The 14,674-nt window shown below is 40.2% G+C and overlaps 2 protein-coding genes across 8 annotated transcripts in view; one reads left to right on the forward strand and one right to left on the reverse strand.

Annotated features, from left to right (window-relative positions):
- Positions 1-6,656, reverse strand: part of HELQ (helicase, POLQ like) — a 42,205-nt gene extending 35,549 nt beyond the window's left edge. For 3 of the 5 annotated variants that reach the window (XR_006964234.1, XR_006964235.1, XM_047090500.1), the window contains exons 1-3: positions 6,156-6,656; positions 3,959-4,673; positions 35-213 (exon numbers count right to left, since the gene is read on the reverse strand). Coding sequence is in view for 3 of the 5 variants with exons in the window: in XM_047090500.1 (XP_046946456.1) it covers positions 35-213; positions 3,959-4,673; positions 6,156-6,584 (1,323 nt within the window). In the remaining 2 variants the exon portion in view is untranslated. Of the gene's footprint in view, positions 1-34; positions 214-3,066; positions 3,937-3,958; positions 4,674-6,155 lie in introns of those variants that run through there. The other 2 variants (XM_047090501.1, XM_047090502.1) reach the window with 2 other exon arrangements.
- A 29-nt stretch (positions 6,657-6,685) lies between these two features.
- On the forward strand, positions 6,686-11,626 carry MRPS18C (mitochondrial ribosomal protein S18C). 3 transcript variants are annotated; one of them, XM_047090508.1, is made up of 6 exons: positions 6,688-6,875; positions 8,089-8,141; positions 9,446-9,529; positions 10,530-10,587; positions 11,348-11,407; positions 11,493-11,626. In XM_047090508.1, the coding sequence occupies exons 1-6, from the start codon at positions 6,776-6,778 to the stop codon at positions 11,567-11,569; spliced, it is 432 nt and encodes a 143-aa protein (XP_046946464.1). In that variant the 5' UTR covers positions 6,688-6,775; the 3' UTR covers positions 11,570-11,626. The 3 variants fall into 3 exon arrangements, with proteins under 3 accessions (XP_046946466.1, XP_046946464.1, XP_046946465.1); XM_047090509.1 differs by lacking the exon at positions 9,446-9,529; XM_047090510.1 differs by lacking the exons at positions 9,446-9,529; positions 10,530-10,587; positions 11,493-11,626 and having other exon boundaries at positions 6,686-6,875; positions 11,348-11,404.
- The last annotated feature ends 3,048 nt before the right edge of the window (positions 11,627-14,674 follow it).

Genomic DNA, 14,674 nt, shown 5'->3' on the forward strand with positions numbered 1-14,674 from the left:
TTAACAAATACTGCTTGTTAAAAAAAAATCGCACCTTTTCTTGGACAATTGCCACATATGGTAGGATCATTAGAACATCTCTCCGCCGGCAAAGCAGTTCTTGCAGCATTAAAATCTCAGCCACAAGGGTTTTTCCACCACTCGTTGGCAAGGAATATATTAAGTTTTTTCTTTCTTGCACAGAATTCAGTGTTAGGCAAGTATGTTGCCATTCTACAGAATTAAAAAAAAAAAGAAAGCATTCCTTTCCCCTTCTACAATTCAGTCTTAAGAAAGTTTTCTCGGAAGGAAAAACCAAATTCCATTCTGTGTATCAATCTCCTCATAATAATAAGTATAATTATACATACTTGTTAAATGTCAAACATCCCTAGTCCTTGATGGGCAAGCCAATGAGAGTCTAATTCTAATTCAGGCCTGGGCAAAGAAGTGGGTGACTAGGCCACCTATTCACCAGCTGCACACTTAGGTGTAAGATTCTAACAGAGCAGGTAGTGATCTCGGGTATCACCTGAGCCATCAGAGGAGCTAAAGGACAGTACAAAGATCTGTGTGAATTCTAATGCTTCGCTCTTATGCTCTGCAAGGAGATTGTGTAAGCTTCCCTTTCTCATCTACCCACACAACATCCTAGAGAGAAACAGGGGACGGAGGGGGAAAAAAAACCCATGATGTTTTATACATGGTTAGAAAGACTATTCAACTGGCTATTATGGGGAGCTGAACTCTGGCCTGAATACCATTTTGAGCTGTAAGAATATTGAAACCACAGGACTAGGATTCTTAACCCGCACATCTAGGAATTCCACAATGTAGCAAGGTGGAATTCACTAAAAGGACCAAATCAGATCCAAAACAAAACTAGAGTTTTGAAAACTAGAGTAACTACTCTCAAGGATAATCTGACAATGTGGACCATCAAAAGTCTTCAAAACGTGCATCAGTACTTTATCACTAGGAAAATGGGCAAAGGATATGATAAGACATTTCACAGCAGGAAGAAATATGAATGGCTAATAAATACGTGAAAAGATGCTCAACTGTTACCTACTCGGTTGGCAAAATAAAATACAAGTAACTACTAAAAACAAATAGCCCCACATATAGAAATTCTGGAGCTGACTGGGGACAAGGAGACATTCTTATGTGTGGCTGATGAGAGCATAAAATACTATAATCTTTTTAGGGGTGCCTGGGGGGCTCAGTCAAGTGTCCAACTCTTGATTTTGGCTCAGGTCATGATCTCACGGTTCGTAGGATCAAGCCCTGCATCAGGCTCTGTGCTGATAGTATAGAGCCTTCTTGGGATACTCTCTCTCCCTCTCTCTGTCCCTCCCCTCTCCAAAATAAATAAATTAATTAAAAAACAACAACAACAACAACCCTACACACTGTCTTTGGTCTAGTAGTATTGCTTCTAGGTCTCTACACCTATAGAAATAAAAACAAGATTATGTGCAAGATGTTCATCATAGCATTACTTATATAAAACAAAGAGCCATCAAAGGGTAAAGGTTGGATAAATTATTGCAATCATATGATATTCTTTACAGCCTGAAAGCAGGTGGTAGACTGATTTATACATGCTCAATATATAATGAAAGATTATAAATGTGTGTTAGACTGTAACTAACCAATTATGTACAGATTATTAGAAAATAATATATACATAGAAAAGGTGTACTTGAATGTATTACATTTTCCAAAAAAAGTTAAATAAAAAAAGGTGACTACTAATAGGATATATTGCAAAGCTTTAAAAAGTTACATCTGAATAACAGCCAAATGACTAATTTCTTACATTTTGGTGATTCCCAAATATTTGCAAATGACTTCTTTTCACTTTACAAATATTTCAAAAGGGGGACCTGGGTGGCTCAGTCAGTTAAGTGTCTGACTCTTGATTTTGGGTCAGGTCATGATCTCACGGTTCATGAGTTCAAGCCCCATGTCTGTGCCAACAGCATGGAGCCTGCTTGGGATTGTGTCTCCCTTTTCCTCTCTATCCCTCCCTTCTCCCCTTCCTCCCTCCCTTCTCCCCCTCAAAAATAAATAAACATTTAAGAATAAAAATATTTCAAAAATACTTAAATACTTATGTTTAATATTTAATACTTACATATTAAAAATATTTCAGGCTGGTATTACCCATTATATATGAAACTGTAGGTATCTGTGCAAAAATACAACTTGACCATATCCGCTTTTCATCCAACTCAGATTTTTTTAAAGTATAAAATGACCAAAATAACAAATACTTAGCAATATCACTTATCTTCACCCATTAAAAAATGATTAACTTAGTTCTCAACATTTATGGAAAACCCATTAAGCATGCAATTCTATGATAAAAAGGCAAAAAAATAATAACAGTGTAAGGTTGAGGTTCTCAAGCTCAGTGGTTCTCAAACTTTTGGCACACCAGGATCCACTGGAGGGCTTGTTAAAGCCAATTGCCAGGTCACACCCCCAGAGGTTGATTCAGTAGGTCTAGAGTGGAGCTTGAGAATACTTATTTCAATGAGTTTCCAGGTGCTGCTGCTGCTGCTGTCCAACAATTACACTTTCAAAACCACTACTTTAGCCCAATGAGAAGTGACACACATATTTATGCTTTAAATTGGTCATGTCATCGAACCAGATTGATTAGCAAAAAGAGCTTTAAAAACTTGTTATTTACTCAAGTTCTTACTTAGAATACCAACATAACGATTGACAGTCATTACCCAAGTCTCATTTCGCATGTCCTTGACGCAGAACATAGCTTGCAAAACAACCACGATTGTTACTTACTTTTTAATAGACCAGGAACTAAGGCTCAGAGTGCAAAACTTGTGTTTAAGTGACAGGATCAGAATTCACAACTAGGCTGACAAGCCCCAGCAGTTGAGAACCAACCGGAGCCTACCAGGCACAGCGGTAGTTAATTAAGAAAAAGAGGAGTCAGAGATAGCCCTGTCCTCAGAGAACTCGCTCTGGCAGAAGATGCGGATTAAACAAAGAACAAGGAGCTAGGAGAAAAGCAGAGGGAAGAAAGTGAACGCCTGCTTCAAGGGCAATACACACCTTTAGCTCTTTAACTGCAAACCTCACAATTTAGAATTAGACTCTTTTAGTTTTACATTAGACTTTGTGGCCTTTCTCCACCTGATTGTCTTCTCCCTGAGATGAGAACCGTGTTTTCATATGGTTCGTAAGGTACTAACACAGGAGTTTCAGAAACACTTATGAAGTGATGGGTTGATAGGCTCATCTTTTGAGGATGGCAGCAACTGTCCCTTCTTTGTCTAAAATGGCACATATCTGAAATATATGCAAAGACCCAGGATTTTTGAAAAACATTACAACATTTATTGTTATTAATACTATCTCTTTGCACTTAACTCTTAACTTCAGCTGTCTTCAGAGATGTTTAGTTTTAATCAGTGGTATTACTAATATTGATGCTGTCACTCAAGACATGAGTTGTAAAAGGAATTTCAAGTTTTGGTAGAGAAGACAGAGCCAGCCAAGGAAACACCAGCTAAGAAAACTGAGAAGCAACTAGACGATCAGAGATAAAAACAGGAGTGGAATGTCAAGAAGTCAAGAAGTCCGTGTTTCAAGGGTCTGGTTAATTGTGTCTGGTAAGCTACTAAGAAGTTAGAAAGAACTAAAAGTATTGGATTTAGACACCCTAGTCATATCTCAAGTGAGAGCACAGAACCCAGGGTTGGAGTGGGCTGAGAATTGTGAGGTGAGGAAAGGAAGACAGCAAAGATAACAGATTTGAGAAGTGTGACCATGAAGGGAAGAGGTTCAGTAGCAGCAGGATAGGAATGGAAGGCTTGAGAGAACTGATATTTTGATTCATCTTAAGATGAGATATGTGACCATGGGAGCATCTGCTTTCTATTGATTTGCACAAGTATTATGGTAATTATGGTAAACGTTTTTTCATTTCAGCAAAAAGCATTACCATATAATTTTCCAATTCCCTTGAACTGAACATAAAGGTCTCTCACTTTGCTGGGTAATGAATAAAAAGGACCAAGGTCATCTGATGATGACTCAATTGTTTTCTTGGCAACATTAATCTCCTCAGATAGGAGAGTCTCTTTGAGTTGTTTAGTCCTAGAAAATATTGGTGTTTGGGCCTTGGCATTTCCAGTCATGGCACTTTTTAGATGTTCTTTAAGGCTTTTTCTTCTATTCTCCTCTGAGCTAGTTCTGACTTTAGAAGAGGAATCATCAGTTTGCTGGTGTTGTTCTATGCTATTCTGGGGTAATTCCTCATTCACAGTCTTGTGGGAGGAGGAGTGGCAATCCCTCTCTTTGGTAGACTGATCGCCCAAATCATTTGAAGAATTATGCAAATTTTCAAAGTATAAAACCTGGGAGGAAGGTATATCATACAAAAGATCAGGTTCAGGTTCAATACAGACATCTTCCTGCCTACTCTGGTTCTTTGTGTGCTCATCCATTTTTAATTCAGTAAAGTTGTCTATGGTAGTAATGCTGAGTTTGTTGTGTTTGTCGCTTTCTGAACAAAGATCGTCAGTGGCAAGGTCTGAGGCATGTTTCCTATGTTCAGGAAGCTGCATATATTGTTCCAGGTCATCAACGTGAGCTAAAAAAGAGTTTTCAGCAAAGCTATCATAGTCACCAAACATGTCCTCTTCACTGTCATTATTCTGGAAAGAAAATGAAAAGATATATGGTCAATTCTAGCTTCACTATAAATAAAAGTTTCAGTCTCAGGCTATACCAAGGTATAATTATATGGATCATAGACCTTAATGTAAATCACCCTATGAAATGGATATTATCGTCTCCATTTTACAGATGAAGAAATGGAAGCCCAGAGTGTGTAAGTGATTTGCCTAAACTGCACTCCTAGTGTATGGTGATACAGGGATCCTGATTTAGTCAGTGCTAAATCCTTAAAGGTAATCCTAAAAAGGTAGCAAGACCAACCGACATCCCTTGAAATGTCATCTCACTAGAAGTTTCTGATAACTGCACTATCTTTTCCCCTCCCATACTCCAATCTAAGATCAGCTTGTAACAGAACCATGCTTGTACCACTCGACATTCCAAGGAAATTCTGTTCCTAGGAATTTGGAATTGAAAGGGAGGGTCTGCATACGGACTTGGGATGATCTACTAAACAGAGGAGATGTAAATTTAGAGGTAGCAGTACAGTGAAGTGATTAAGAAAGCAAGAGCGGAAGGGGCACCTGGGTGGCTCAGTCGGTTAAGCTACTGACTTTAGCTCAGGTCATGATCTCATCGTCAGTGAGTTCGAGCCCCGTGTGGAGCTCTGTGCTGACAGCCCAGAGCTGGAGCCTTCTTCAGATTCTCTCTCTCTCTCTCTCTCTCTCTCTCTGCCCCTCCCCCACTCACTCTCTGTCTTTCAAAAATGAATAAATGTCAAAAAAAAAAAAAAAAAAAAAGCATGACCTGAAGTCAGAAACCCAGTTTCTTGGGCGCCTGACTGTCTCAGTCAGTTGAGTGTCTGACTTCCGCTCAGCTCAGGGGTTTGTGGGTTTGACTCCCCAATCCCCCGCATCAGGCTCCCTGCTGTCAGCAAAGAACTCACTTCAGATCCTGTGTCCCACTCTCTCTCTGCCCCTCCCCTGCTCATGTTCTCTCAAAAAAATAAATAAACATTAAGAAAAATAAGTGTTTCTTAACTTCTCAGGGCCTGATTAATGTTGCAAAATCAAGATAATGCAAATAGCTTAAGCTTAACAAAATACCCCGCACATAATGAGTGTGCAATAAATGGCAGATTCTATTAGCACAGTAGGAACAGCAGTAACCTGGAAATCTAGATTTGCATCTCAGTCATGCCACTTATTTGCTGGAAGTATGACTTTCATACCTATAAAAAAATGAGGATAGCAAAGCAATAATACCTCACAAGTGAGGACTAACAGCGATAACAAAGACGAAGTAAGCAAATGAAGGCTAGTAGATAATTGGTCAATTGTTTGCATCTAAGAAGGGAACTGCCGAAATTTTGAAGTTTCAAATTCCATCACTTCTACAGCTGGTCTCCCAGGGTTCTTTCAGTGGGCATGCACGCTAGGAGACCTGGGTTTACATCACCGCTCCAAAAGTGGACAATGAGACCAGGACCCTGGGGAATTTGAGAGCTGAGGCGGTTGTACCTCGACGGGCTGCACCTCCGCGGTTTTCTTCCGCCGACTTCCAGCCATCATCTCCTCCTCGTCCTCCTCCTCCTCATCGCCTGGCTGGAGATCGGCGGCGGTGGGGGAGGCAAAAATGCTCTCTAGGCTAGGCCGGTTCCTTTTGCGGACAGCAACCCGCCGGCGGATGCGGGAACCACCTTCATTCATGGCAGGGGCCGAGGACCCTGCCCGAACTTCGTCCCGCGTGACCCAGCAGCCAAACCCCCGTGGAAGAGGGAGTGGAGCACTGGGCGAGGGTAGCAACTGACGGGAAACCGCGCTCGCCTCTCCATCCACCTTAGGGTAATATCGCAAATCAATTGCCCGGAGGCAGGGGGGGGGGGGGGGGCACTCAAACCGGAAGCGGAGGCCCGAGCAGTGGGGCCCGCCTTCTCCTTGTCCAATCATAGGTGTCCCAGACTTGTGCCTGTGAAGGGTTGAACGAAAAGGTGCTGCGCAGGCGCATTGAAAACCTTACCGACTTCGGTTCGTCAGCGGAACCTTTGAATCGAGTTTTCGGGCCACCAGGGGAAGAACCCCGGAAGCGACTCGTCAGGACTATTTGGAAAGAGGATAAGGAAGAGGAGCAGCGAGGGTCCATGGCGGCGCTGGTTGCTGTTTGCAGTGATCTAGGGAGGAAAAAGTTGGCGTACTTCATAAAGCCAGCTCTCTGCCGCAGAGATCCTAAGACTCACGCGGGTAAAGTTTCCATAACCTATGCTCTTTTGTGGCATTGCAGCCGTTGCATTGGCCCTAATTAGGTTGGTGGAGTGGTCACTGTTAGCCAAACGACGCCGGTTTCTAGGCGATTAAGAGCTTCTCCAGGATACGTGGGAATCTGTAATGGCCCGTGACTAATGTTTTAAGGCAGAAGGGTGCGTGATTGTCGTCGAGTACACTTTTTTAACCACACGAAGAGAGTGATCTCCTGATTCTCAGAGTACTTGCTTGAGAGCTCTGGGTAGAGTTGGTAAGGAAAGTACATTTCCAGAGTCACCCAGCAGCAGATTATAGGGGATGTCTAACGTTCCAGATCAGGGCGAAATGGTGACATGGGCTCTCGAATCTGTCATTTCTGCACGTTATCTTTTCTGTCAATACTTTCTTTAGGGGGTCTGTTACTACATTTTCCCTATGGTATAACAATGCCTTTCTGTTGCTTTCCCGGTATTTCCATCAAAATCTGCCTCTAACCGTTGAGTGAAGGGAAAATAAACTTCAGGAAGAGAGCAGGTGAGAGGTTGTAGGGGTAGGGAGATATATGCCTTTTCCCCAAAGCCTTGGAAAGCACATTCATCATAAATCTTACTCTGCCTCACTTCTAAAGGTTTTTATCCTGTCGTTGTTTGTAAATATAAAACCTCAAAAAAAATCTTTTTAAACGTTTATTCATTTTTGAGAGACAGAGAGCATGAGTGGGGAAAGGGCAGAGAGAGGGAGACAGAATCTGAACCAGGCTCCAGGCTCTGAGCTGTCAGCACAGAACCCCACACGGGGGCTCCTCACGAACTGCGAGATCCTGACCTGAGCCGAAGTCCGACGCTCAACTGAGCCACCCAGGAGCCCCAAAACCTCTTTGTTCAATAAAAATTTTAAATGTTTATTTTAGAAAGAGAGAAAGAGGAAGAGTGTGAGTCGGGGAGGGGCAGAGAGAGAGGGAGACACACAATCAGAAATCTGCTCCAGGCTCTGAGCTGTCAGCACAGAGCCCAGCCTGGGGCTCAAACCCATGAACCGGGAGATCATGACCTGAGCTGAAATCGGATTAACTGACTGAGCCATCCAGGTGCCCCCAAACCTTTCTTTTATATTGTATCCCTTGGTTCACCTTGCTTCCATAAAAACAAAAATATTTCTTTAGTTACAGAGCTAACAAAAAAGAATTGGTTTGTTTCTGTTTGTTTAATTGCAGTGCTGTGGAGAAGCTGTTCACAATATACGCAGGTAGCCAGCAATGAGGACCTGGTAAGGCTTTTTTTCTTCCCTTTAAGGCATTTGCAAATATGAGCAAATTCTTACATTTTAGCTATTTGAATAAAGTTGAGCTGGACGACAAAACAATTAAGAAAATAATCAAAGTTTGAAAATTATAATTCATTGGTGAATCAGCACTTAAGAGAGCTTTGAAGTAAGAGAATTTCTAAAGATCTACCAAGAAGCATCAATTGTGTAAGACCATACTTTTCTTCCTAGATCTTAAATTTAAAGATATGTGCTTTAGAAATTAAAGAAGGTAGTTTTGGTGTGTGCAATAATTGCAGAATATCCAACAGAGGAATTGGACAAAGTCTCTTCCCCATTTCAGATTCAGTTCTTTGTGCCATTCATTACTGGGGGAGTTTGGGGGGGAGTGGGTTTGGTGTTTTAGTAAGTGAGTGATCAAAATTAAGGTTTTACAACCAGGGTGTTCAATACAGTTTCTTTTAGCCTGTAGATGTATTTTTATGGGTTTCAAGTGCTAGCTTTGGGCTTGGCCAGTATAGCTTTTCCTGCTATATGCAAAGATGATTTGACACTAATCAAACCATACAAAACATTTTAACACAGTGTAGAGAAGGAATGTAGTCATTACATGTGAGCTGCATATAAATTGGATTAAGAGTCTGAAGGGTTGGAAAACAGAATTCTAGTCCCTTGAGCATCCTTCTTGGTCATTTAATGCACACCACAGTTCAAGAGAGTAAAGGACATTACTAGAGCTGTTTTATAGGTCATAAATTCCCCTGAGATGCTAATAAAATATGGGCTCTCAGAAAAAAGCTCACAATTTCATTCACTTGAAATTTTGCATACAACTACAGGGGGTTAAGGTCTTCAAAGCCATTTCTAGATAAGAATATCTTGATTGGAGACATGCCTGTACTGATTATAGATGGGAGGCATTGTGACAGAAGCATTAGAGGTAGTAGTGAGGACAGAAAAACCAAAAAGGTTGAGATATAAAGCAGTTTGGGGCCATGAAAGGTATCCTCCCATAAACAGAGATTGTATTCTATCCCAGAATCCTCCTCCATGATTTAATTCCTCCTCAGCCAAACCAAAGTACGCGTACAAAACATTTATAAACACACTGAAATCCTTAAAATGGTGACTCTTTTTTAGAAACCTTGATTTTTCTTCTACAAGCCAAGCTGTCATTTATTCTTTTTCATATTAAGAAAGGTACAACTAATCCTTTGGATAGATTCAAATGTGGTAACCTTAAGATTTAATTCTATTTTAATATTAACACATTAAACTATTAGATTTTTTTCTTTCCTTTATCTTAGCCCATTCCAATGGAAAATCCTTATAAGGAGCCTCTTAAAAAATGTATTTTGTGTGGAAAACGTGTAGATTATAAGAATGTACAGGTGAGATATGGTTTTACTTCACTATGATACTTGATTTTAGGATTTTTGCTCCCTTGTTAGTCATAACTAAAGAGAATCAAGTCAGTTTTATAACAGGCTTTGTGTAGAGGCACCTGTTGTAGTAACTTCATAGTTTCAAATCTGGTTTTCTATGTACAAGGCATCCCTTTTATTAAAATGAGAGCCCTTTGGCTCTCCCTCATCTATTATTTCAGCTCAGTGTTTTCTTCCTTTTTTTTCCCCCCTGCCTTAAAGGTCTTACCAGTAGCTCACTATGCAGGGATTCTTAGTTGGTAGAGTTAACAATTTGGAAAAAGCCCCTCTGCTGAAGTTGATCTCTGTACTGATACACTACCAATATCACTGCTTCAAAAGTATTTTTATTTGTTGTCCAGGGCTCAGCAAATTAAAAGTGGCAAATCAGGGGCAAGAATGGTTCTGGAGTTAAGTATCCTGACAGTAGCATAAAGTGATAGCTGCCTTAGGAGCAAAACCATTAAATTTAAAGCACGTCAGGAGGATTATGCGTAGTGCCAGCACAGTGCCTGCTACCTGAAAAGTACTAAAGAATTTAAATTAATAAAACACAAAATTATGGCAAGTGGCTTGATGTACCTTTTGAAGACCTCACTGTAGTCTGATAGAATAATGTGATAGCCTGTCATGATAGATGAAATGTTTAATGCTAAGCATAGTATTTTAGGAAAGTATCTGTGGTCAAGGAAACAGCTTTAGCACTGAAAACAAGTGCTCATTAAGCTGTTGTATAGACTTTTTTTGACACACTGGATAAGAGATGTTAACTTTGGTAATTAGCTTTTTCATTTAAAAAGATCTATTAATAGAATGGACATAGTATTTTTATTTAATGAATTTTGCCTGAAATTAAGCCTTTACATAACTTGACAGTGATATATACATTTTTTAATTTACACAATCAAGGTTGAACAAATGTATTGATATAAATTTTTTTTTCTTCTCCAAATAAAACTCAAAACAGCTTTTGTCCCAGTTTATATCTCCATTTACTGGATGCATTTATGGAAGGCACATAACAGGTATTTTGTTTTCTATTATAGCAACTTATAAAAATTAGATAAATCTACTTGTTATTTAAGAAAAATGGCAGATATTCAGATTGTGCTATAAATCACTATTAGACCAGATATGACAGTACTTTGAGAAAGCCTCTTTGTAGTCCAAAAGGGCTATTATTTTACATGTCTTCTTATGCTCAGAGCTAACTACAGGCGGACATGTAAAAAAAAAAAATGAGGGCTTATGAAAATTGCATTGATGTTTTGGAGTATACTCTAATCATTCCTATTTATTTATACCTGGGGCCAATTGCCTCTAGGCCAAGTTGGATCTACCACTTGTTTTTGTAAATAGCTTACTTTACGTAGTGTCTATAGCCACTTTGTGAGCTACATCAGACTAAATTAGGACACTGTATGGCCCACAGAGCCTAAAATATTTACTACCTTGCTGTTTACAGGTTTTCTAGCCTTTCCTTTTTTTTTTTTTTTTTTTCCAACATTTATTTATTTTTGGGACAGAGAGAGACAGAGCATGAACGGGCGAGGGGCAGAGAGAGAGGGAGACACAGAATCGGAAACAGGCTCCAGGCTCTGAGCCATCAGCCCAGAGCCCGACGCGGGGCTCGAACTCACGGACCGTGAGATCGTGACCTGGCTGAAGTCGGACGCTTAACCGACTGCGCCACCCAGGCGCCCCTCTAGCCTTTCCTTAAGATAGTTGTTGTGCATTTTGAGTGCTGACATTTTTTTTATGAATATGAAAGCATTTCTTTCATAGGTCTTTGTGGGAAGAAACAGAAAGAAATCACAAAAGCAATTAAGAGAGCTCAAATAATGGGTAAGAGCATCTGAAAAACTGAATTGGGCTAATCGAAAGTTTTTGCTCGTTATCTTTTGTGAAGAACTTTCATTCTTTTTTACAGGGTTTATGCCAGTTACATACAAGGATCCTGCATATCTCAAAGACCCTAAAGTTTGTAACATCAAGTATCGGGAGTAAATTACATGTCTTATCATCAGTAAATGTATTTTACAATAAATGGTTGTATGGTTTTAATATTGACTCAAATTAGAAGATTTAATAATCTTTGAGTAGAAAATAGGCTAAATCTTGCCAAATGCTTGTAAGTTTTAAATTCTTAATAATTGAGATCTTACAAGGAAAAAGTGCTTCCACTGCTCATTAAAGAAACATTATTTAAAATGTTAATACTCATCACATTTTACATACATACAAACTTTAAAAATTGGTACTGTAGGATTGTCATTTTATCTGGTCCCCACTTAGCTCATACCATATACAACTCATATTGGGATTTTAAGTATGGGATAGAGGACTTGGAATTTTACTTGAGTCCCAGATTTTGTCTTGTAAATGGGATTTTAGGCATATGGTTGCATCAAGGTAGAATGCTTTTATTAATGCCCAAATTCCATGTGACAGAGTGTAGACTTGAAATTGCTTAGATTTTCTAACTACCAATATTTAAGTATGCCTGGCCAGGACAGTGGGTGTTCCCTTTATAGAGACATTAGTTACGCAGGTATGGATAGTGGTGCAGTCAAAGGCCCTAACATTTATTCCTGGGCTAGTCTATCTTGAAACTGGTAGTGTACTTTGATTTTTTTTTTTTTAAGCATTTACTTTCGAGAGATAGAGACAGAGCATGGATGGGGGAGGGGCAGAGAGAGGAAGACACTGAATCCAAAGCAGGCTCCAGGCTCAGGGTTGTTAGCACAGAGCCTGACACGAGACCCAAACTCATGGATGGTGAGATCATGACCTGGGCCAAAGTCGGACACTTAACCAACTGAGCCACCCAGGTGTCCCAGTAGCATAATTTAAAATGATCCATAAACAAATGGTCTAGTAATTAATTGCCAAAAGATGAGTAACTGGGGGAAAATGATATAGAAGGACCCTTTTCCTTCTTTTCATTTAATACCAAAAGGTGGGTCATCAAACTTAATTATGGAAATTCAGCTGGTACTGACCTTAGCATGCTTCTCTATGACTGGAAGTTTAGCATTTCTTTCTTCAAGATGGATCACTGTGCCAAAGTATGAACTAAATACATTACCTCTCTATAGTGCTTTAGCAAACTGAACTTTGTATGAAGGCCTGTTTCTTTTAAGGAGTCTGAAAAATCTTTAGTTACTGTCTTAAGACATTTGCATATGTTGGTTGCTTATTGCTTCTGCTGGTCCTAGTCTAGCTTTTTTTTTTTTATTTAAAAAAAAAATTTTTTTTTAACGTTTATTTATTTTTGAGACTGAGCATGAATGGGGGAGGGGCAGAGAGAGAGAGGGAGACACAGAATCGGAAGCAGGCTCCAGGCTCTGAGCCATCAGCCCAGAGCCCGACACGGGACTCAAACTCACGGACCGCGAGATGGTGACCCGGGCTGAAGTCGGACGCTTAACCGACTGAGCCACCCAGGCGCCCCTAGTCTAGCTTGTTTTATCTGTTGATTAGTAGACTGGTACATGGAGGGCAGGAAAACACTAAAGAGGCAGATGACTCCAGACTAGTAAGTAGCAGCGTAAATAAGCAAGAGAACTTACTTACAAAGCTGGTCTTGGGTGACCACAAGACAGATCTCAGAAAAACAGATCTCTGCACCTGTCTGTCAAGAGTCTTAAAAGTTTATATTGAGGCCTTAACTGGGTTTAGTCACACACAATCCATATGGTCTTAACAGCTTGCTTTCTCAAGTCCATGTCCTTGGAACACTCCTAATGTGGTAACAGTAGGCAAAGTGTACATTCCAAGGATGGGAGGGGGTGAGGAACCTTTGTCTCAGTCCAGCATACAAGTAAACTAGGTGATGTGTGCTCAGTGACCTCCAGCAAATCATTTGTTGGCTGCATTTAGTCATTATGTTCTATGTGATGCTCTATATGCTCTAGTGATATTTGTGGTTATTTTAATTTTAGTGTGTGTGAGTGGGGTGGGGAGGGGCAGAGGGAAAGAGAATCTTAAGCAGTCTCCACGCTCAGTGCAGAGCCCAACACGGGGCTTGGTCCCACAAACCCAGGATCGTGACCTGAGCCAAAATCGAGAGTCAGAAACTCAACCAACTGAGCCACCCAGCTGCCCACCTGCCCCATTTGTGGTTATTTTTAAGTCAGGTTTCAGACTGCCAACCTATTTCCCCTCCCTCTGCCCTGTGTTGTTACACCACAGTGCTTCTTAGGTAACCAGTTAAACAGCCCCAACAGAAACTCTTTATACAAAACATCTCAGTTGTTATGTGGGCTTCATTAGCACCCCATGGGTAACTAATACATGTTAACATAGATAAAAGATAATTTTGATAGTAGCTAGGAATTTGTTCTGCCACTAGGAAGTAGCAGATGGAAAAGCTATGCTCAAAGTTTGTGTTCAGCATTTCATCCAGTGAGTAAAACATGAAGGCTTCATATAATGTGTAGGCCTTGTGGAAAATTCTCACAATTATGTAAAAGAAATAAAACACACAGTAAAAGCTCTCTTAGGCAACTTCCATTTAACCAGCTCACTGGATTAAACTGGAGCTTTACATCCTCAAATATCATACTGAAGCCCATAATTCTTCAAACCTGTTGAGTTCTACATTGCCAAGAGTCAGCTATTTTGTTCCCAAGTCTGTGTCAGTTTCGTCACTGTATTGAAGTAGGAGCATTAAAAAGTTACTGCAATGAAAACTAAGTAAATGCTTTCTAACTGACTGCACCACCCAGGGTGCCTGGGTGGTACAGGCAGTTAAGTGTCCCACTTCGGCTCAGGTCATGATCTCGTAGTTCATGAATTCAAGACCCACATCAGGCTCTGTGCTGACAACTCAGAGCCTGGAGCCTGCTTCAGATTCTGTGTTTCCTCTCTCTGCCCCTCCTCCGCTCGTGTGCACGCACTCTTTCTCTCTCAAAAATAAATTAAAACATTAAAAAAAAATAGTTGTCAAGTTAGGTGTGGTTAGGACAACTAAAGAAGGGTGGAAGTAGCAGGATGCTGTAAAATGGAAAAAAAAAAGTAGTAGCATTTTGTACTTAGGTTGCTTTGCAAGCTTCTTTAAATTCTTTATAAAGAAACTAAAACTGGGAACTATAAAAGTAATGGATGTGA

This window comes from Lynx rufus, unplaced genomic scaffold (genome assembly GCF_022079265.1).
Source record: "Lynx rufus isolate CCGP_SWC_20201006 ecotype Redwood Valley unplaced genomic scaffold, mLynRuf1.p SCAF_3, whole genome shotgun sequence".
In the NCBI taxonomy this organism is placed as follows: Eukaryota; Metazoa; Chordata; class Mammalia; order Carnivora; family Felidae; genus Lynx; species Lynx rufus.